Source organism: Vigna umbellata, chromosome 2 (genome assembly GCF_029865625.1).
Source record: "Vigna umbellata cultivar VRB3 chromosome 2, Vumbellata_1.0, whole genome shotgun sequence".
NCBI lineage: Eukaryota > Viridiplantae > Streptophyta > Magnoliopsida > Fabales > Fabaceae > Vigna > Vigna umbellata.
The window spans coordinates 46,852,808-46,875,607 of record NC_142166.1 but is presented as its reverse complement, the minus strand read 5'-3'; the positions used below and the strand labels follow the sequence as shown (position 1 = coordinate 46,875,607).

Sequence of the window (22,800 nt, the reverse complement as noted above, 5' to 3'; positions counted from 1 at the left end):
AGAATTGTATTTCGACGTAAAAGGATATAAAACGTCGAATGGTTTTTAAATTTGACGTCAAAAGGTTAGTGCATTCAATGAAAATTTGAGCGGGAGATTGAAAATTCATTCACTTTATCTTAGCGCGTGATACCCTCTTTTCTTCTCAAACTTTTCTCGAATGAAGTTTGACGAGCATCACATGTAATTTTTCTTTCATTTATGTTAATTAATTACTTTATGTATGATTTTTGTTTGTTTTAACCGATTATTTTCGTACTCTTGTCCTTCATAGGCACATTCTGCTTTCTCTCTCAGTGTGATGAAACTTTATTCCGATGAACCCACCTTTTCAAGGTTAGTTTTCATTTCATTTTCGTTTTGAAGAACTTATTTGTTGAACTTGTTTGTTGTTGTTGTTTAGTTGAACTTGTTTGTTGTTGTTGTTTGATTGAACTTGTTTGTTGTTGGTTATTATTGTTTGTTGTTGATAATACACTACACGTTCATAGTTCATGCTTTATAAAATACCAAAAACTAAAATTTGTTATTTTTTTTCTTTTCAGGTCTCTTAGAGTTGTAAAAAAGGACCACAATTAATTAAAAAAAACAAAAAAAAATTGATTAACGTCAAAATTTTTTAAATTCGACATAAATCTAATGTCTCCTGATATGACGTCGTTTGCGAATTCGCCGTTAAAAGTCCAAAATATTTGACCTTGTACGCGATTTTTTGTACTAGTGCTTAGAGAAGTTGTTTTGATTTAGAATGGTCAATTTGAGCTAGAGGTGAGTTTTCTGAAGTTTCTTAGCATTTATAGGGTCTTAGGGAGTAGTAGAAGTTGGGGAAGAAGTGTCCAAGGTCAAATAAAAAGTGGGATTGGATCTGTCATGGTGTTGAGCACCAGCTTGGGCGCCAGCTCTCGAGTAACAGGACGCTGAGCATCAGCCTAGGCATCAACTCTCTATCTCGCTGGTGCTGAGCGGTAGTCAACAGGGTTACTTTTTTTTGTTATTTTGGGTATTTTGGGGTACTGGTCTGGGTTATTTTCCGTTCTTCCATAAATGTTGCATGGTTCCTTATGCTTGGATGAAATGTATGATGAAGATAGTGTTGTGTGAACTATTGTAAAAGTGAAAGGTTATATGTATATGGTTTCAAATGGATTCTTGTGTTGTATGCAATGTATATATAAATATAAGGTTTATATGAGAAATGAAAGTGGTGTTTAATGAGAATGAGAAAAGTGTGTTATGAGAAGAATCTCAAGGAGAGATTCTATTTTCTAGCAAGTTGTAAGAGATTGCAGTACCCAGGTATCCTGATATTCTACTAACCATTTAACTCATGTAGAGTAGATGGGGTGGCAGAAAGAATGGCAGGAAGTATTCACCCAAGCCCTTTGGATTTTAGGAGTAGAAGATTTACCTTATGGTGAGTAGGTCGAGTTACCATTGTTTATAACTCTGTAGAGTATAAATACTATCATGAGTGCATGCTTGCAGTAGTCTATATCAGCATTATATCCGGATAAGTGAGTGTAGTGGATGAAGCTTGGTCTTGTGGTTGTATGAATTGTTTGTTCTTGAATGTTGTTAATTGATAAACTAAATTATTATTTGAGACTTTATTTGTACACTAGATTACTCTTGCTTCTGTGTTGTCTGTCTTTGTATATGTTTATCTTTGTGTATGTTTTTTCTTTTGCAATGATCACCTTAATGATGTAAGCTTACGGGTGATGCCTTTTTCAGTCAACATGAGATTGAGAGAATAGCAGCAATCATAAATAGAGTTTTGTTCTCCAAAGAGTAAGCTCTCCTTCATTAAAAGTTTGTAATTATTGGTAAGTTATCATTTATGTAATGTTTTATTTTAATAATTTTATACTACTAAAAAGGATGTTACACATTTAATATATGAGATTAACCAAATCGAATTACAATTAATTCGACAATATTTTTTAGATTATGAATTTATATTAAATTAAATTTGTTAATGAAAACTATTATTTTTATTTTAAATAAATGACATAAACATAGTAAATTTTAACAAAAAAAATTATATGTATAATTTTAATAATAAGATTATGATTTTATATGACTTACTACTAAATTTTAACAAAATAATATCATATTAAAAATAAAATATAAAATATAAAATATATCTACAAATTTATAAATATTAAAATATAGATTTAAGTTGAGTCGAATATCTATTTCTAATTTTTTTCAAGTTCGGTTGGATACAGTTTTTTCCTCAGTTCTACTGCTGATTTTATGCACCAAAATTTCCCAAATATTTATACATTATATATTTTTTAAGTGTAGAATTTGGAGAAGTATACAATTTTAAAATATTTTTTCAGATAAAAATACATTTTAAATTGTATAATTCAGATTTATATTTCAAATTAAATATAATATATTTTTATATTTGAAAATATATTTTGAATTTCTTATTCCAAAATATATTTTGGATTTCTTAATTATTCAATCCAAAAGTATTTCCAGTTTATACTGGTTGAAAACATATTCTAAATTGGACTACTTAATCCAGAAATGTAATCTAACAATTTAAAAAATTTCTGAATTTTGTAATCTAAAAATACAGTTTAAATCTTTTTCTTCCAAAATATATGTTCATATTGTGCAATTATAAATACATATTTTATTTTATTATAAAATACATAATTCAAAATAAAATTTCAAAACATGCAATTTTAAATGTTTCTTGCCCATAAACAAATTGGACTTTTTTCACGCCTATGAAGGTACAGGAAAGTATGGAGTGATAGAAGAAACTGACGGAAAGATTGGGTGTATTTGTCATTTTAAGTTTTTGAGGGTAGTATAGGAATAGCAATAACCCACAGTGAATAACAAGAACCTCATATGCCTTTGTTTCTTCTAAGCCCAATATTAGTTGCTAAAAATGGACAACATTCTGTTTTCAAATGGTCGTTTCAAGTAATTTCTAAAAATTCAAGATACTTTGTTTTCACTAGAAACGTACACTTTAACTAAATTGTTCTTTCTTCAAATACTATCACCCCATTAACAAAATATGTAGAGAGAGAGAGAGAGAGAGAGAGAGAGAGAGAAAGAGAGAGTGAGAGTGATAGAACATCCAGTTTGAAGGTCTGTTTCAAAGAATCACCTAACCCATAAAGAAAAACAGATGCTGATATCTGTATACCAATTTTATGGAATAAGCAGCCCTTTCCACTGTGCATAGAGATTGTCTCCTATACTTGCATAATACATGCGTAAACTCTTATGTAAAGAAAAAGGTTGAGGAAAATCATACAAGAATTGGAAACAAAACATACCAGGAATGGGAGAAAAAAAACAATTCTCCATTTCACAATATAATGGAATGAATTTAAGTATACCTTGTAACTACAACCGGTGAAAATAAATTAAATAAACCTAAATCGCATAACCTTGAACAAGAGCGTAATCAGATGAAAAAGGATTTTCTTTGTTGATTACGTATTAAAAAACTGTCAGTGAAGACTTCTTACAGCGCTTAAACTCTGGCCCGGGATAAAAATAGAATCAACCATACGGCCAAAAACTATGTAATAAGAGTAAGCTATAACTATGGAAACTTGAAAAAGCCTGTAAGTAATAATTTCCCCCTCAAAAAGACGTAGGCGCAAATGAGTACGGCATTTGCAACTGATAGTTCCACTGGAATAACACTTGTAAGGTAAAACTTCACCAAATATTTCTAATCTTCGGTAATCCTTTACCCAACATTCAGCTCCAACAGTTCTATCGGCCAAAATACCAAACAAATAACTCGAAAAGAATAACATTCTATTACCCGAGAGAGAATTCAAGAGTGGTTAAACCAGGGTCCAACTGCACCATTCACATGGCCGTTGCTGTGGATCCCCACACCATTTGGGATGATTGAGGGAGGTAGTCCCACAGCCATAGGAAGCGAGGCAGCAGGATACAATCCATGGGTGTGAGGGAGAGCATGGGGGCTCACAAGAGGGCTCCCTGCAGGACTCCCTTTACGCTGTTGAATGGCATGGATCTGCCTAAGCCCATCTTCATGAATACGTGATAGTGTTTCCAACTCTTTCAATGACAAAGCCTCCAGACCAGCACCGTATAGAGGGGCATGTCTTGACATTTCCTCCTGGAGTGAGGCCTCAAGTGTGTGAATATATTGCTGCAGAGGGAAAACAAAGGCAATTAACCTATAGTATAGGCCACAGATAACAACAGACACTAGCATCAATTTCAAACATCCTCTGAAGATCGTTACTAGTAGCAATGACAGGATCGTTACTAATGATGGTAACATGGACATTTTACATTACTTTCGCCAATCCAGAAAAGTACAACTTCAAAAAAGCTGATTTTGAAGTTTGAACTACCATGATTTTTGAGCTATAAATTGGACAAAAAAGAAGAACAAAGCAATCTATCATTTAACAAGAAAAGGTTTTAGACACCTAAATGATGATCTACACCTATAGAGAAAAAAAAATTAGCTTTAAGGATACGTGATATGATTAGAGAGAGATAGAAAGAAATAAAAGGTGTAAAATAAGTGTCTTTCGAAAAAAAGGTGTGTATCATTATCCATTAACAATACCTAGTCAAACTCATGTTACACATTAATTGTATCCACTCAAGGATGATTTTAAGGATACCCAACAAAAAACTGCTCAAAATCCAACTAAGCACGACAGGCAATACATTACATATCAAACTAGTTGAAAAAGCTAGTTCCACAGATGAAATAGGTTTAACTCATATAAGTTGAACATGAAAACATATAAGGCGATAAATAATTAGCAAATGATAAAAACAGTACGAAAAGTACAAATTCTATGTCAATACAGACCTGGCAAGCTTGCAACTTTGATTCCATGCCATCAATATATGCTTCACACCTAGCAACCTGCTCTTCCTTCTCACGCTTTTCCCCTTCAGTTTGTCCAACCGTTTGAGTCAATCTACGGACTTCGTCTTCAAGTGATTGCCGAATTTCCTCCCGAGTCACATTCTCTGTTGCAAATCTTTTCAGTTCTTCATCAAATCTCTTGCGTGCAGCTTCAGCATTCTTCAATCTCTCGGCAAGGGCATTTTTCTCCTTGACTACTTTCTGTATGTAATAAAATTCGCATTAATTTTCAATTTGAGCCCATTATACACAATGAAAAATTAAGGGTCATCTAATTTGAAAAATAAAACTTGTTTTCATTTCCTGTTTTAACTTTAGATACAAGTTACAAAAAGCCACGCTGTTTTCACTTTCTTCCTGTTTTCAAAAGTTTATCTGTAGACATTGAAAAAGGAAAATAGAAATAGAAAACCATGAAAAGTTGTTTTCACTAAATGAAAACAATTGATTTTCAACAGAAATGGAATAGAAAACAAATTATTTCACTGGCACCAAAATGAAAACAAATGTAACATTTTGTAATTAAAAAGTAAAGGAAAAAATCTTTAAACCAAACAACCCCACTAATCAATTCAGAACCAAAATTAAGCTCCTTTCACTGGCCCACCATTTCTAAGAGTGCCACAGAAAATATATGAATATCATCACTATAGGATTATTTCAAACACCTGTTGATGCATAAATATCACCAATGAGATTTTGATGATAATCGACAAGTAAAAGAGAATATAAAATAGTTAATCATGTTATTTTCTATCAAGTAATTTGATAAATGAAATAAAGGATGACTAAACAGAACTTTATAGCTCATGATTCAAGTCAAGGACCAACTCTTTTAAAAGCTCAAGCGGATAATTGGCAAATTGGATCCTCTGCAGCAAGCAAAAAGAGAGAAAGAGAGGAAGAAGGAGAGAAATAAAAAGGATGGAGCAAGCTGGAGGGATATGGTGCTAGAGTAGATCCAGCCCAATTAATGGAAGCCTAGGAATGACTTATACCGGTAATACCCCCTTACACACAAAAAGAACTTTGGACTTGAAGGTTGGAAAAAGTATGAGAGCCCACTCAGACTTTGTACTGAAACTAGTATTTAATTAGACGTATGGCACCAGGTAGGATCAAACTCCTTCCTAACACAGGAGCAACCTGTCAGCTGAAAAACTAGGTAGAACTAATAGCTGAAGACCATCTTTCATGAATTAGCGAAAACAAAGCATGGATAACATTCGCCCATACCAGAGTTTATAGGAAGGATTGAAAGAGGGGGAAGATAGCAAGAATCGAAGGTGAAGTTGTCAGATAAAGCAAAAACAGTAGTAAATTTCATACTGAAGATTGTAAATGCCATGATTCCCCTAGATTGAGCATATAGATTCCTTGGATTTAAAAAGATCCATAAGTACACTTACATATACACCAAGTATGAGAAAAATTTAACTGGTATCGCCTTCAAGATGCACTCAAAAAAAATGTAAGAATAATCATTATAAGCATAAAAGTTATTGTGCAATGCACAGCGTTTAAAATTAGCATAGCTGAACAATTTTCTTTCTTTCAATGTAGAAAATGAGTAAAATTTAACAGGTTCAAGATGCACTCAAAAAAATGTAAGAATCATCATAAGCATAAAAGGTATTGTGCAGTGCACAGTGTTTAAAATTAGCATAGATGAAATTTATTTTTTTATTTTCCATGTAGAAAATCAAACTTTTTAAAAAATACCTTTAATTCATCACGTTTCCGAGACTTCAACTGAGAAAGTTGTGTCTCTGCATCATGTAAACGGTCATGAAGTGCTTTCTTCTCTGCAGAGAGCTTTGCAATTTCATCATCACGTTCTGAGCGAAGCCATTCAAGCTGACTCTCAACTTCTTGAGCTTGTTCAGCTAGTTCCTTCTTTTCCCGAGAAAATCGATCCATCTCAGCCCTCATTTCAGACTGTTGAATCATGAAGTGCGTTAGACCTAAATTCTCCATTAGCAATTAACATGAGGTAACCACAGTATGTTATCAACTAAGTATTGAAATACCTTCAATCGATTGTTCGTCACTTCAGATTCACTTAGCTTTTGTGATATATTAGCTTTTTCCTTAGCCATATTAGAAATCTCAGTTTTGCTTTCTTCACGAATGCGAATAATTTCATCCTCGCTAGCACACAACTGGTGCCATAGTGCAGCCCTGTCCACATTTGCAAGTTCAGCAACTTCACGCATCATACTCAAAACAGGCCTGATAAACTCCTGCTCCTCACAGACCAAAGTAACCAATATATCCAAATCAAAATCTACTTCGCGACCACTGTCAGTATTGCTAGTGGCACGGTCAACAAGCCTCTTCAGCATCCTCCCCCTATAAGATTCATTGGCAAACCATCTAAACATTATCATGTAGAGCAGTTTAACAAACTCTTTCACGCATGGATCTATAGATAGGGCCAAATTTTCAGCAAGGCCAAGAACAGAAGTATAATCATCCCTCTGAACTCCCAATTGCTCACAGGCATCTCCCTCTGTAGAACCATCTGTATGTTGGAAATTTTCAGAAACATATCTTCCATTATTACTCAAACTTTGGGAAAGACGGCTTTGCAATACCAGGGCTACAGACTGAGCACTTATTGCACCTCGAGCTACAGCTCTCTCAAATGTTTGGGAAGCTTCAGCAACAAGGCAAGGAATGGATAACATCTCAAACAATATATAAATATCAGAAAAATGACGACTAGCTTGATAAGCCTGCTCATCAATCACATGCAGTCCACTGGGAGAAGTGCCATGTTCACCGAATAAGAAAATACCGCATGGAAGAGCTGAGCAATTGTCACCATAGTCATCGTCACAATCAATGTCCCTGAGTATGGTTTCAGCAACATCCCCCCAACTATTTATAGTCTTACTTAAAAAGTCAAGGACGCAAGGTGACACCTCAAGACCTAGATTTTTCAGCCTGACACGAACAGACCTAACCTGCATAAAGGAGAAATCATGTTACAAATGCTTCTTGAAACATTTGATGATTTGTCTTCTTACAACTTTTACACAATAAACATCCATTTTTAAGTAGGCACCATGTTTAATGATTTTGACAATACTAACAATTTCACAAGATGTAAAGCTCATTAAATGATGTGGCAAAGCATTATTGAATGCTAGTGAGAACATTTTTTCATAGACAGTGCATTAAATAAATTATAAACAGTGTAACATGGTGCAATTCCCAACTATTTATCTTCAAAGCTTACTGCTTCAGGGAGGTGTTGACATTGAGATGCCGCTTTGAATATAAAATCTATCGTTGTAGCAAGGGGTTCATCATTTGAGTCATTCAAAAGCTCAAATGACTGAAACAGAATGCGTTCCCACACTTCACTACCACACTCCAATTGACTAAGAGCCCCAAAAACCTGAAAAATAGAATGGCATTAATAGGAGAAAACCAATGCAACCATATTTGGCGTCATGTTCACAGAGGTGGAAAAGCAGCACAAGTGTAACTACATTAGGATTGCTCCCTGAATTAATGCATGTGACAAAACAATTCAAATAAGGTATTTTGGAAGAAAAAAAATATTAGTTTCTCACTGGTATTCGTAAAGTAGGTTCTGCATCTGTCTTTTGAAGACGCTCAAGAAGTGCATAGGCAGCAAGTGGATGTTCAGACTGCTCAACCAATTTAGGTACCAAAGCAACAAGGTCAGCTTGCAAATGCTTAGGAGCTTTGTCCAATACAAGAGTAATTTTTTGTGCAGATTGAGGCCGACGTCTTGGTTCTGGACAGCCTTGAGGAACAGCCCCATCCAAAGCTCTTAGTGAGTTTACAATTAAACCTAAAAGCTCCTCAGACTGTTCTGGCCACTTGGTCTGAAATTTCAAATTCATACAATCAAAACTAGAGATATGTGTAGCAAAATACACCTCCAATGAACATTAAAAAATTTGTACCTTTGACCGAAATGATGCACTTTCTGATGCGGTGGCAGATGTCTCTGGTGGACAAATAGGATGTCCAGGAACAGCTTTTTCCTGAATACCATTCCCTTTTAAATCAGAACTCTGCACAGCAGATGTATTACTGCTTTCTTCAACAACAGAATCCAGTCTCTCATTACCAGGAACTCGTGCAGACTCCATTGTTCCACTTTCTCTTTCACACTCAAGAGGAGTAGCAGCTCCACTTCCATCTGAAGAAGGTTTAGAACATGCATCAACAGAATCAGCAACAGGACCTACTTCAGAAGGTTGACAGCACTCGACCATTATATCTAATAGTAAATCTATGATAGCTTGCTGCAAGACTTTAACTCCCATCAGCAAATTCATCAAACTTGGGGAAGATTCATCAGCTTTGGTGGCCTTCTTCCCATCACAACTACCAGACAGCTTGGTAGGTAGAAGCAGGCGCTTCACTTTTGCAGGATCATCAAGATAGACTCGAAGACCAGTAAGAAACCCTGCAATTGCACCAGCATCCATTAGAAGTTTCTCCCTTAAAGTAACTTGTGGCTGAGAAGGATTATCTCCATATGTTAAATGGAATCCAGCTCTAGAAAGAAGATTTCTGAAAATATCTTCCTCATCTCCACTTATCCCTTCACTGTCTTCAGAGTCAATGAGCTCATCAGGGTCAGTTGTCAATGCATCTTGATCATCCTCTGATGCTAAAACCTGAATATTGAAGAAAATATCAGATGATGTGTCTGCAACCGTATGATAAGAGCAACCAAAATTTAATATAACAAGTAGGTATTATAGAATCCAGAACAAAATCCCGATTTTACAACATGTGGAAGCTGAGATGTAATACATATAACCATTTTTATCTTTCACATAAGACATAATCATAACATATCATATGGCTCAGGTATGGGATAGAAATCTGCTTACAAATTTTTATTGTACAATAAGAAGTTCAAGGGATGCAAAATTATGAACTGAAGCATTAATCAACTTCTGTAACTCGTGACTTATCAGCTTGTTCCATGCATCTTATCAGCTAATCACAAGCAAAAGTTCCAAGGAAGAGGCCATATTTCCTAACTGGCTTGTTCCGATCTTACATTAAAAATGAGTCATAAAAACAGATATTATATGTTAAATTAGTGACATGTCAGAGGCAGAAGAGTCAGTTCAAATCAATAACTATGAATACAGGATTACATGTAGTCTCATCTCTAAAGTCAAGAATAGGTCATCCTATGATGGTAGGAGGAAAGTCTTAAAACATGGGGCAAGAATATTTGGTCTCTATCAAATGATATTTGTAAGTACAATGTAACACGGAGACAAGCAATCCATAAGGACTTACCTCTAAATCGGAAAACTCAAACCAAGGACAGCAATCCAATATTTCACATACAAAAACAACAGTGTCACGTACAAGAAATCCTGCATCCACTTCTAACATATCAGAAACCTTCATGAATTGTAAAACAGAATTATTCCACGTCTTTGTGCAGATAGAGGATTCTTTCCACACTGTCTTGGCTGGGTTCTTTTGATTCACAACAGCCATCCTGTATCTCACCCAGAAATTTTTATCGGGATCACTACCAACAGCCTGATCGCTCTCTAAATAAATACATATCGTGTCAAACGACTCATATACACCTGGGTCATGGAAAAGTAAGCTTAATCAAAGAATAAAAACATAAAAGTTTACTACTGCTACTACTACCAGTGAATAAAATGCAGAAGATAATTTATGCAAGAACATCTACCAATTCGAAGTTCACATCCACCAGCTTGAAAGAATTTACTGAAGATTTTTCGTGTCTCCATTATTTCCTTGAAAGACAAGAAATTCTCAACTTTCCATGTAAATGAACTTCTTTTGCCAGAATTATCCAGAGGAGAGCCACTGCTGCTCAACTCAGAATCATGCTCAGTAAAATCCTGCATTATTGATGTCTCCTTCAATATAAGAACCTCAGCAGAGAATATGACAGTGTCCTGGACAAGAAAACCTGAATCTTGATCAAAGAGACTGGTGAGTGTCACAAATTCACGCCAACCCCAATCCTTTGCAGCTTTTGAGTAGCGGTTCTGAGATTCCTTGGTGACAGATTTATCCTCCATCTTCTGGTTCACAACTGATAAACGATGACTAACAAAACAACTCCAATCACTGGAAGTATTTCTTGAATCTGTAACTTCAAGAAACACTGAAAGGTGACATGGTGGCTGAGACTGCCCTGATAGCATCAAAATCACATAAAAATTCATCAGACTCCATCTTTTATCAAAATCTAAAAGTATTCGCTATATTTAAATATACTCAGTGACTATTATATTCACACATCAAAACCCAATATCTGGATTATCAATTAAGCTAATGGTGGTACCAGTAGATATGCAACTACAAGCATGAAATATCAGATACAATGAAAATTTCAAAGACAGAATAGCTGATAAAACTGCAGCAAGAATGCCCTTTCAATTCTACCAATATAGGCAATAATTGCACTAAAATGCGTACAATATTACATCTAATGGAGTTTTGACTCACAAACAATACCGCAAATATTTAATAGGCCTAAGAAAGTGGTTCACAGAAAATGAAAATAGATTTGCACAGCAAAAGTATTGCACACCTCGAGGGTAAACAATAAGTCGACAATCCCTATTACCAATCTGAAACCTCCGGCTCTTGATGCACAGACCCGTGATTTTCCTCTTCTTTAGCAAATCCTTCAATCTAGTAAAATTCTCAATTCTCCAAGTGAACTTTCCAATATGCCCATCAGACTTCCTAGCACCACTCCCACTTCTCCCGGCAATCACAGAACCATTCTTGGAGAAGCTGCTAAACTCCTTGATCACATGAAATGAGGTGCTAAAAACAGCGGTGTCATCCACCAAAAACCCCGAATCCACACCGATAAAATCCGACATTTTCATGTAATCATTCCATCCCAAGCTGGTATTGTCACCGCTCTTATTATCAGCCGCAAACCGGCCATAAGAATCCCTATGCATGTGATTGGAACCAGGCCTCTGGTTCAACACAGACATCCTAAACAAACACCAACAACTCCTATCAGATAACACCACAGTCTTATCCGTGTCCTTGCTCTCCAGACACATAGACAAATACTCAACCCCATTCACAGAGCTCTGGTACACACTTATTCTCAAATTACATTCCCCCGCAGGAAACACCGGGCTCATTATTTTCTGTGTCTTGATCATCTCCTTAAACAGACTGAAATTATGCACTTTCCAAGTGAACTTACCACTCAACACATCAGACACGGGACCTGCAACAACGGAGGAACTTGTCGAAGACGAGGACGAAGATGAGGACTGCAACTCATTGTTGTCCCGCGTGAAATTAACGGACTCATTGAGAATGAGAATATCCGCAGTGATCAAAACGGAATCCGTATTGAAGAGGTATCCCAATTTGGGGTCGAAAACAGTGGAAGAGGGTGTGAAATCACACCAACCGTGTGATTTCTTCTTACTGGAGAATCGGTGCCAGGAATCTCGGTGAATGGTTTTGGAATCGTCAGCTACGTTCACGATTGCCAACCGATAACTCGCGAAACAGTCCCATTTGGAAGAGGAGGTACCGCGAGGGTCCATGATTTGGAGGTAGATGGAGATGTACCCAGGAAGCGCCTGCGAGTCACCCTTAGGATATATTAGCAACCGACAATCGTAACCGCCTACCTCGAAGTATTTGCTCCACAGTGCCCTAGCCTTTATTCTCGGGAAATTGTGCACCGTCCATCGACACACGGCGGAGTACTCGCCTCGCCGATCCACCGCCACCGTCTCCTGAGCCCCGCCGCCACCGTCCCGCGACCCCACTGCCAGGTCCTCCGCCGCAGCGGCGGAGGATGACGACGATGTTGCCGCCTCCGTGAACGACGGCGTAGAAGATAGGGAAGGAACTGCCTCGGCCGAAGCTTGCTTCATTGTTTCGTTTTCTTTCGTCTTGTTCTTGTTCTTGTTCGTGTTAGTAGTTTTCTCACGAGTATTGAAATCTTAGACGCAGAGAGAGGAGGCAGAGAGAGATGTGGTGCAAGCGAGAGAATGAAAGCACACACAAACAGGTTTGGACAACGTGGGCGCAAGATAGCACCGTGCGCCTCTTTCTTTTATCGCCTCATCCCTCCTGGCGTATGATAATAATCTTGCGCCTTTCTTTCTTCATTCTGTTTTCATAAGGTAGATTCCAGTGCAAGCAAACCTAGGTTTCTTTCTTCGTGCTGACCCTTTCCATCCGTTGGATTAATACAATTGATGTGATCAGTGGCTTGGGCTTGGACCCATTATGAGTGCACATAGTTCTTTCTTCTTTCTGTTTTCATTGGATAGGTTGCAATGCAAGAAAAATTAGGTCTTTTTCTTCATGCTGATCCTCTTTAACCGTTGGATTACCACAGAGATGTGATCAGTGGCTCTCCACTTGGGCTCATTGTGCGTGCACGTGGTTCTGGGAGGATCTGGATCTTCTGTTCAACAACAACCACGTCATGCGGAGAATTCGGGTTAGGAGTTGTATACGAATAGGGTGGATCGCATCGCATTGATTCCCACGATATTTCCTAGTCTGGGATACTCATTTTCCACCCTTTGATTTTCCTTAAACCATCATGGTTGAAATTAGGTTTGACTTTTTTTTGCTTCCCTTTTCTTTCGTTGGGTGCTGGTATATGTGATGTCATGTGAATCATACCATTAAGCAGATTGTTCTTTTGAGCAAAACTAAACTTTATGAAATTGGTCTTATAAAAATAAATAAATAAAGGTTTAATTAAACTTTAAATTATTTATAAATTTTAATATTTTTAATTAAATTCTTATAATATAGTAAATATACCAATATTTTATATTTTAATTGAATTTTATCATTTAAAAATTATAAGTAAAATTATAAAATTAATTTGAATTTTTGCCATGAAAGTTTTTTCAACTTGATTATATATTATATATGTTTGTGATACATACAAAAACTGTATAAGGGTGTATTCAAAGTTAACAAACATAATATTGGTATGATTAATATGAAAGTTGTTGTTTTTCATGTGGATCTAAATGTAATGAATTAATAAGTATCCTAATAACAATGTAACAAAACATACAAATAAACAATTTGAGGGCAAGAAAATAAAAGAAAAAAATAAAGATAAAATATATGAGCATAAATAAGATGAATGATAATATTGTAAACTAAAAAACAGTCATTCTAAATGTTTGTGAAACGAAAGAAGTTATTGAAACATATAGAAGATTTTAAAGATCCAATACTATCCATTTAATAATATTAACAGCTACGTCAATAGAAAATCAACAATTTTTAAACTTTGAATATACATGTACAAGAGCTATAAAGGAAAGAAACAAGGAAATTTCATATTAAATTAGGAAAGAAAACTATCTTCTTTGGTATAAAGTTTTTTTTTTGGCAAAGATATAAATACTTTGATGGATAATGATGTTGTTTGATGATAATAAATGTAAATAAACATCAAATGATTATACATATATTCAATAAGTAAACACAACCAAACCCTTTAATCACTCTAACCAAACCCTCTAACAGGAATAATAGAAGGAAATGTTGCAACATGACTAATCTTATTTTTACTTGTAAAAATAATCATCAATGGTTGTCACATTACTAAAATCAATTATTTATTTAAATACCAATACAAAGCATTTTTTTTATAAATGAAATTATTATATTTGAATGAACATTTACTATTACTATTTATGTTCATTTATATTTAAATGCTTACATCATGAGAAGTAATGTAAAATAACACACAAATGTTATAGTATATCTTATACATGATTTTTCAATTTTATATTATCAACAAGTACAAAAGAAAATTATATTCTCTATAAGAGGATACATGCAATTAAATAAATCCAATAACTTGTAAATTAAGATTGACAGATATCATATTAAAATTACTATAAAGAAAGCAAGATAAAGATTTTTTTTTTACAAACTATGTTTTGTATTTTATGCAGAAACCTACAAGCTTATATAGTCTCTGTGTCTTAGTTTTTGTACAGATTGAAGAAAAACAATGTTATATTCTTTTCATTGTGTGAATATGCATATTTTTTAAGAAGTGTTTATTACATATTCTCTTTACAAAAGTCATTCCTAAAGTTACACCTTCTTTATTTGTAGTAAAAAAGTGACAGTAAAAAATAATTAAAGCTTTTAGTTCAATGAAAATATGAAGAGATAGTCAATAATGACTCAATGTACTAGTCTTGTTTGTCAAAAACCATGTACTTCATTACACTATTTCATTTATTATTGTAAAATCCTTTAAGAGTTTTTTTTAAATAAGAATTGGATATAACTTAAAAGCTAAAATAAAGAAATATAAAGAAATATAAAGATTTCATGTCTTTTATTGTAAAGATGATTTGCTCTTAGAAAGTCTCATGTTCGTCGTGAAAAAGAAAAAAAATTATTTAACATCTTATTCAGAGTTTGTTTATTAGTTTAAATAACAATATTGATAAAATAAAATAAAAAATTTAGGTTAAGTTTTGAAATATGTGGAGATTACAATGTAATCAAGTTCGTTAAAGGAAAATATATATTCTTTTTGAAAATAAGTAACTTAGTGACTGTGGTGGATAGAAATATTTGTCCTAAAACAAACTAATGTGTTATTTACTTATTCAAATTCCTTTTTTTAATGATGTTTTTATAGATTATGAATAGTTTTCCATTATACCCTAAAACATTAAAGGATTTATCATTCAAAGTGAAATAATATAAATGATTGAACTTGTAAAGAGATGCAAGTTGTGTATTATATATGTTCATATGAGTCTCATTATAAATTTGAAAAAACCAAACTTTTTAATAATACATTACATTTTAAATCTTATTTTATCAAGGAAGTTGAAGGGTGTAATGACAATTTTTAGTTATGAAGAGAGACTATAAATAATTTTAATATTTTGTTGATTGGCATGTAATTGGCAGGTAATATGTTAGTCCCCTTGTAATTATTAGAAATAAAATATAGAGACACTGCATGCTCTTAACTTTGACATTTTTCTTCCTAACAAATATTTGGTGTTTATAATTATACTTTTATTTTTGCTATTTGTTTGTACATAAATTTGGAACTATCGTATCAATTTATGTATAGTTTTTATTTGGCAGTCAACCATAAAAAATGTGACTTTTAATTTAAGCAGGATAACGACTACTATAAATGTTGTATGCATGAGACTAAAATGGAAGGAAATAAATTTACATGGCCTAATACTATGGTAAAGAAAAAGGTAGATGAATGATTCTCACTTAACATATGCAATATAGAGGTGGTTCACTTAACATGAAATTTACACATAAACAACATTGTTTAAAAGATGAATACAATAAAAAGTAAATCTATATTTGATGATAACGTGTTTGAAAAGATTTTTCTCGTAAAAAAGAATAATAAAAGCTAGACTACATAGAATTTGGGAAAACCAATAACAAACTAAATACACAAATGGAGCATTTCGAAAAGGATTTGCAATCAAAATATAGAAAAATACTTCAATAAGAGAAGTCATTTTACTCCAAAAATTAAGGGAGAACTTGATTAACTTTAGGGATTGTAATACTTTAATTTTCAATTCTCAATTCTTAAATCCGTAAGTCCCTATTTTCGGCGTGAATTTCAAATAGGTTCCTTTTCTTTTCGGCGTCTCAATTGGGTTCTTTTTTGTGTAAAATTGGAGCAATTAGGGGTCTGCCGTCAAATTACACAAACGGCCGTTTAAGTTTGCCTACGTGTTATTAAAAATGATTTTGAATTAATTTTTGTATTAAAAAATGGATTTGTTCTTCAAGGGCAAAAAAGGCAAACTGGGGAAAACCCTTTTCTTCTTTTCTTCTTCGATTGGAAGCGCGGTTCTTCTTTTCTTCGAATCCAGCCACCACGCCATCTCTTGACTCCTCTCCCAGCCCAGAACTCCGATGAAGGGGCGTCTTCCCTGCGTGCCGCGAAACCGGCCACCGCGCCACCACCTTCCCTATCTCCCGTCTCCCTTTGAAATCGGCAACCCCAGGGAGGGGTTCGTCCCGTCCGCCGGCTCACGCACACAGGCCGCCGCGTCCTGGAGGCCATCACCACTGCTTCCAGCCACCACTGCGCGCACACTGCCGCTTCTGCCAGACCGACCACCGGTTGTGCCGCCGGAGCCCTCGTCAGCCCGAGCAGAGTCCGCCAACGCTTTCTCCGATCCCTCTCTGTGCCACGCCGATGCCGCCCTCGATGAGGCCATCCACCGCGAGCCGTGAGCCAAGGTCGTGCCAGTGATGCAATTCCCAGCCACCGTCGCCGACGGTGCACTCCTCTCTCTCCGACGTTCTCTTCTTTGCTGGCAAGGAGGAACTCCCTTTCCCCTTCATTTTTCACACGACACTGCCATTAATCTAGCTCCGACAATTGCCCTCCTTCGCTAGAATTTGCTGTCGACAATTGTTCCCATATCTATTTTCTGTTTTGGGTGTTGGGGGTGTTGGGATGAATGTATGTGATGGGAAACATGGTTGAGGTTAGGAACCGAGTGAGTTCCTCTCTGTTTTTCAGGTGTTGAACATGATGGAGGAGAGAATGAAAGATGAATTGATACTGAGGGAGGTGTTTTTCTGTGCGGGTGAGAAATGGCTGTTGTGAGAATAGAGAGGAAACAGTGTGAAAGATGATTATCCAATATTTTTCTGTCTCTGTGTGGAAAAAAACGAAGATGGCTTTGGGGTTTTTGATAGTTGGAAGATGAAGTTGAAGTTGGGTGGGAGAATGAGGTTCTGTGATGCGCGTGCTGGAGGAATAGTTTCTCTGGAGAATGAGGTTCTGTGTTGAAGTTGCCTTTTTTGCCCTTGAAGAACAAATCCATTTTTTAATACAAAAATTAATTCAAAATCATTTTTAATAACATGTAGGCAAACTTAAACGGCCGTTTGTGTAATTTGACGGCAGACCCCTAATTGCTCCAATTTTACACAAAAAAGAACCCAATTGAGACGCCGAAAAAAAAAGGGACCTATTTGAAATTCACGCCGAAAATAGGAACTTACGGAGACATTAAACCAATCCATTTATAGACACATGAGAAATGGTGTAAAAAAGCCAATATCATGAAAGTGAAACTTAAAAATATTTCATAATCAGAAGTTTACAAATTTTTTACGACTGATCACTCTACGCATGTCTCCTGGTTTAAGAGTTATCAAACCAAGGAAGTTAACTTTTAAATTTATTACATGATCATAATTTTAAATTAATAAACCAAGTGGCTTTTGAGGTTGTTTTACCTTCTCTTCTTGAAATTTTATATAATGCTTTTCATGTATCTCAATTGATAAAGTATACATTTAGCTCTCAAGGTGACTCAGAACTTGATGAAGTTTTTAAGTAAGAAATATTACATTTTGAAGTTAAACTAATGAGGATTGAAAATCATGAGATAAGCTAGTTACTTGGTGAAGATATCAATATAATTAAAGTGATACGGGATTTTAAATTTGGTAACTCTAATTCAGAATTAAAGAAATATGAAGGAACTATATCCATACTACTTTTACCTTCATGAGTAAATTTTCAAGTACAAACTTGTTTATTATTAAAAAGAATGTAAGAACTTATTGATATAGAAAAATATGAATAATGTAAATGAAAAATTAAAAAAAATCTTTTAAAAAAGTTTGTAAATAAGTTTAAACTACTCATTATCCATTTCAACTTAAAATTAATCTCTTCGATTAACTAGATTCCTAAACATTCTCTCTAATATTTTTGGTTGATATATATCATCATTTATACGAATATAATATATTATTCAGGAGACAATAATTAATAGATCAAAATAGTTCAATCAAACTTTTAATTTAAGTAAGTTATTTTCTTCTCTAATTTACTATTTCTATTTTTTCCTTTTCATGAGTTATAATTTGAACAAGTGAAGAACTTGATTGTGTAAATTGAAGTTTGAAAATTTTATCAAATCAATTTGGAAGTTGGTCTATATTGAAGTCTTTTATTTGGATAAAGCTAGTTATTTACATGTAAAATTGGTTGGATTTAAGTATGTTGTAAGTGTATGTGTTGTAAGTGTATTAAATCTTATGGATTTTTGTAGAAGTTGAAATACTTGAGTTATTAGTGACCTAAGTTATTTGGTTCATGCCATAATTTAAAGTGGTTGAGTTTTGAGTAGTCATAATTAGTAAGATTTATAACTCATGCAATGTAAGTCATTTTAGGTGTTTAAATCATTTTCGGTAGATTTGAATAGGGACATGTGGGTTATGTATTAGTTCTTGATCTATTATGTTATTGCTTTTTACAATTATTACATAATCATTAAGTTGTTTATGAAACTATGTTTAAAAACTACAATCGTATGTTTAGTAATAATATTGATTGAGCTAGTATTGATCAAACCATGTTATTTCCTTTATGAGATGATTTCACAATTTAATGATGAATATTTTCTTATTTAGTAAATATGAATCATTTAAGTAAGATAGTTTTTCTCGTATAACATATTTTGTTGTTATGATATGTTGTAATTGAGATATATGATTTGTATATACTTAGACATATGTGCATGCATATATGAAATAGTTGAACTAAATATTTGTTAAATAAATATATGTGATTAAATATGATGAATGGATATGCATGATATTATATATAGTGTGATACTTCAAATGATATTGTAGTCAATGTTGATCACACATTATTCATAATCTAAATTACATAGATTAATATATGAGGTGTTGAGAAACTAAGAGATTTTTACATCAAGTTTGAAGTATGGGTAAGGAACTATTTTGACGTAAGTTAAAATTATATTACCAATATTATTTTTGATAAATTGCATATTAATTTTTAGTAAAACATCTTTTACATTTGTTTTCTAAAAAATATTAAGTATAATATTATAAGTGAGTTTTTAAGCCTAACTCAACCCCACAAAACTGACTTGTAGGGTGAGGTTTCACCCTACAAGTTGCTTTTGTGGAGTTGAGTTAGGCTTAAAGTCCACTTCTAACTTGGTAACAGAGCCATGGTTAGAGCCTATCCTAGCGAGTTCTAAGTGGGCATTTTATTCTTCTATTCCACCCGCTATCGGGCTGTTATCGGACCACCCAATTTCTACTATCACGCACGAGATGTTTATACCTCGGTGTGAAGGGGGTGTGTTGGAAGTCCCACATCAACTAGAGATAAGGCCAATTTATAATATATAAGTAAGGTGCAAACCTCACCTTACAAGCCGGTTTTGTGGGTTGAGTTAGGCTTAAAATCCACTTCTAACATGGTATCACAAAATATGTAGTTATTTATTAATTTACATGTGATCTTTTTTTTATATTAATTATTTATTTATTTCAGAGTTATGAATATTTGAAAAGAATAATTAATGTTTGCATTTGTATGGTAAATTATCCATATCTATTAATAAAGTGTTTTTTTTAACAATTTTTAGTATTTTAATTTTCAAGGTGTCACAAGTTATTAAAAATTTAGTAAATTTTAAGTGAAAATGTATTTTTAAAACCCTAACATTTAAACATGCATACCTTTATTCAAAACACTTGTTCAATTATATTATTTAAATTAATAAAAATAACGAAGGAAATAAAATAAAATCGCATTAAATAAAAAATTCCTCTTCCGTTCCTCACCATCTCGTATCTTAATATACTCCAGCCCTCGTTAATAAAACTAGAGATACAGGAAGCAATATCACCACATATTCACATATTTCTCATTAATCTTAATAATCATATCTATAATGTAAATTCCATCTACCAATAAACACAATCATACAATATAACTCATTTAAGCAAAACCATAAATCAATCACATGTAAAAAATAAATATTTAATTTACATTTATAAGAGACCATAATTTTTTAACTCTTTACAAAAATATGCTTGCTTTAACGAATATTGGGTTAAGTTACAGTGTTATTTTTGCTTTAGAAAAAAATAGAATTGAAAGAAAGGTTAGTCAAGCTTTATTTTTGTTTGAGCGAAAACATAAAAGAAAAAAACAACTTTAATATCAATTCATTTCAAAGGTATTTTCAAAAATATTTAAAATCAAACAATTTATAAGCAATTAAATTAAGTAATTTGTAACCAAAATTTACTCAAACATTATTCTTTACTCATTTTAAATCCATTTTTTCCTCGTAAGTCCAAACTATGTATTTATTTTATAAATAGTCAAAATTAAAGTACGTATTTATTTCATAAATAATCAAAATGAAGTGTTCAAAACGCAATTCAATAAATTTCATAACTAACTTTAACTTGCATAAATAAACATAACAATCAGAATATTCAATTAAAAACATCTCAAATAATCATTCATCAAACAAAATTCAACCACATTTAAGTTCAAGAGATTTTCAATCAATCACAGCCCTTGTATTGGAATCAAAATTTAGTTACTAAGTCACCATCACATATCAATAGTTTATCTTATAGTTCAATCAAAATATATTAATTTCTTATGCCATGTTTATTTTTAAGAGACAAAATTTTCAAACTCCAAGCAGTGAGTGAGACTATAAATTTAGGAAAATAGAGAAAAACATTTAAATCTAACAAAAATTTCAATATATGATAAATCAAGTTGAGAGTATATTTTTGTCAACTTGACTATATTAAGATTGATGATACCAAAAAAAATTATAATAAATAAAATTTATTCTGGATGAAAATCTGATTAAATAAAAATGTTCATTAACTCCTCACTATTATAGATTAAATTATGAAAGAAATAAAATACAAAATTTTAAATAAAAAAGGAAAAATTTAAAAAAAAAGAGATAAAAAAATGAATGGAAAAAACAGTGACAATTGAAATCTAATAATATCCCATTCATAATTCTATTACTATTTAATAATATAAATTTTATTTTATTAACATGCTAATAACAACTTTAAAAGGATAATATCTACAAAAAAGTCCTGTACTATTTTACTAATTGTTAAATCTGGTTCATAATAAATTATTAATTTTATCCCTAAAGGATAATCGTAGATTATGATTCATATCTATACCTAAATGGGGATTCTTTTTTTTTCTACATTTACTTTCTAAGAATATTCTATAAATAAAAGCTTTTTAAATTAAAATAGTTATTTTATCAATATTACGATTTAGTTTAAATTTATCGGTTTTTTTTAAACTTTATTACTTTTTAATTATAAAATACCCTATAAAATAAACTTAACTATTTTTCAATTATAAAATAACCTATAAAATAAATAAAAGTATTAACAATAAAATTATATAAAAATTAATTATATTTAATTACATAATAATGATAATACTAATTTTATTATTTTGTATTAAAAAAATTAAACACACAGCATACTTGTTCACTAGCTAATTAATAATACTAATACATATACATATTCGGATTCATTAAAATTAAGAGTTATTTTGAAATTTATGTTAGACAAATTCATCTAAAAAATCCTACCTGCCTAAATAAAATAGTTATACAGTTAATTCATAAAATATATAATTATATTTATCAAAGCAAAGAAAAGTGTGATTTTCATATTTTAAACATTGACATTGATAACACAAATATATTCTCATTCAAATTAATTGGTAGAGCAAATATAAATATGTTTTATGATTGAAATGTACGGCAAACTAAAATTACACGCACATTATATATATATATATATATATATATATATATATATATATATATATATATATATATATATATATATATATATATATATATATATATTTCCTAACTTAGCAAAGTGAATATAAGTTTGCTAACATAAGTATGTTTCTTTAGTTGGTACATTTTAACAAAGTGAATTAAGTTTTAGTAAACAAAAATACTCTCGGTATTTAAATA

General features: G+C 32.8%; 1 protein-coding gene across 1 annotated transcript; it reads right to left on the bottom strand.

Moving 5' to 3' along the window:
• Positions 1–3,442: 3,442 nt before the first annotated feature.
• LOC124838382 (TRAF-like family protein) lies at positions 3,443–12,992 on the bottom strand. Its single transcript, XM_047313972.2, has 10 exons — positions 11,502–12,992; positions 10,629–11,102; positions 10,217–10,518; positions 8,854–9,576; positions 8,494–8,772; positions 8,154–8,315; positions 6,940–7,878; positions 6,632–6,847; positions 4,850–5,110; positions 3,443–4,168 (listed from the first exon to the last, which is right to left on the bottom strand). Exons 1-10 carry the CDS (start codon positions 12,829–12,831, stop codon positions 3,824–3,826), a joined length of 5,031 nt encoding a protein of 1,676 aa, XP_047169928.2. The 5' UTR covers positions 12,832–12,992; the 3' UTR covers positions 3,443–3,823.
• Positions 12,993–22,800: the final 9,808 nt, after the last annotated feature.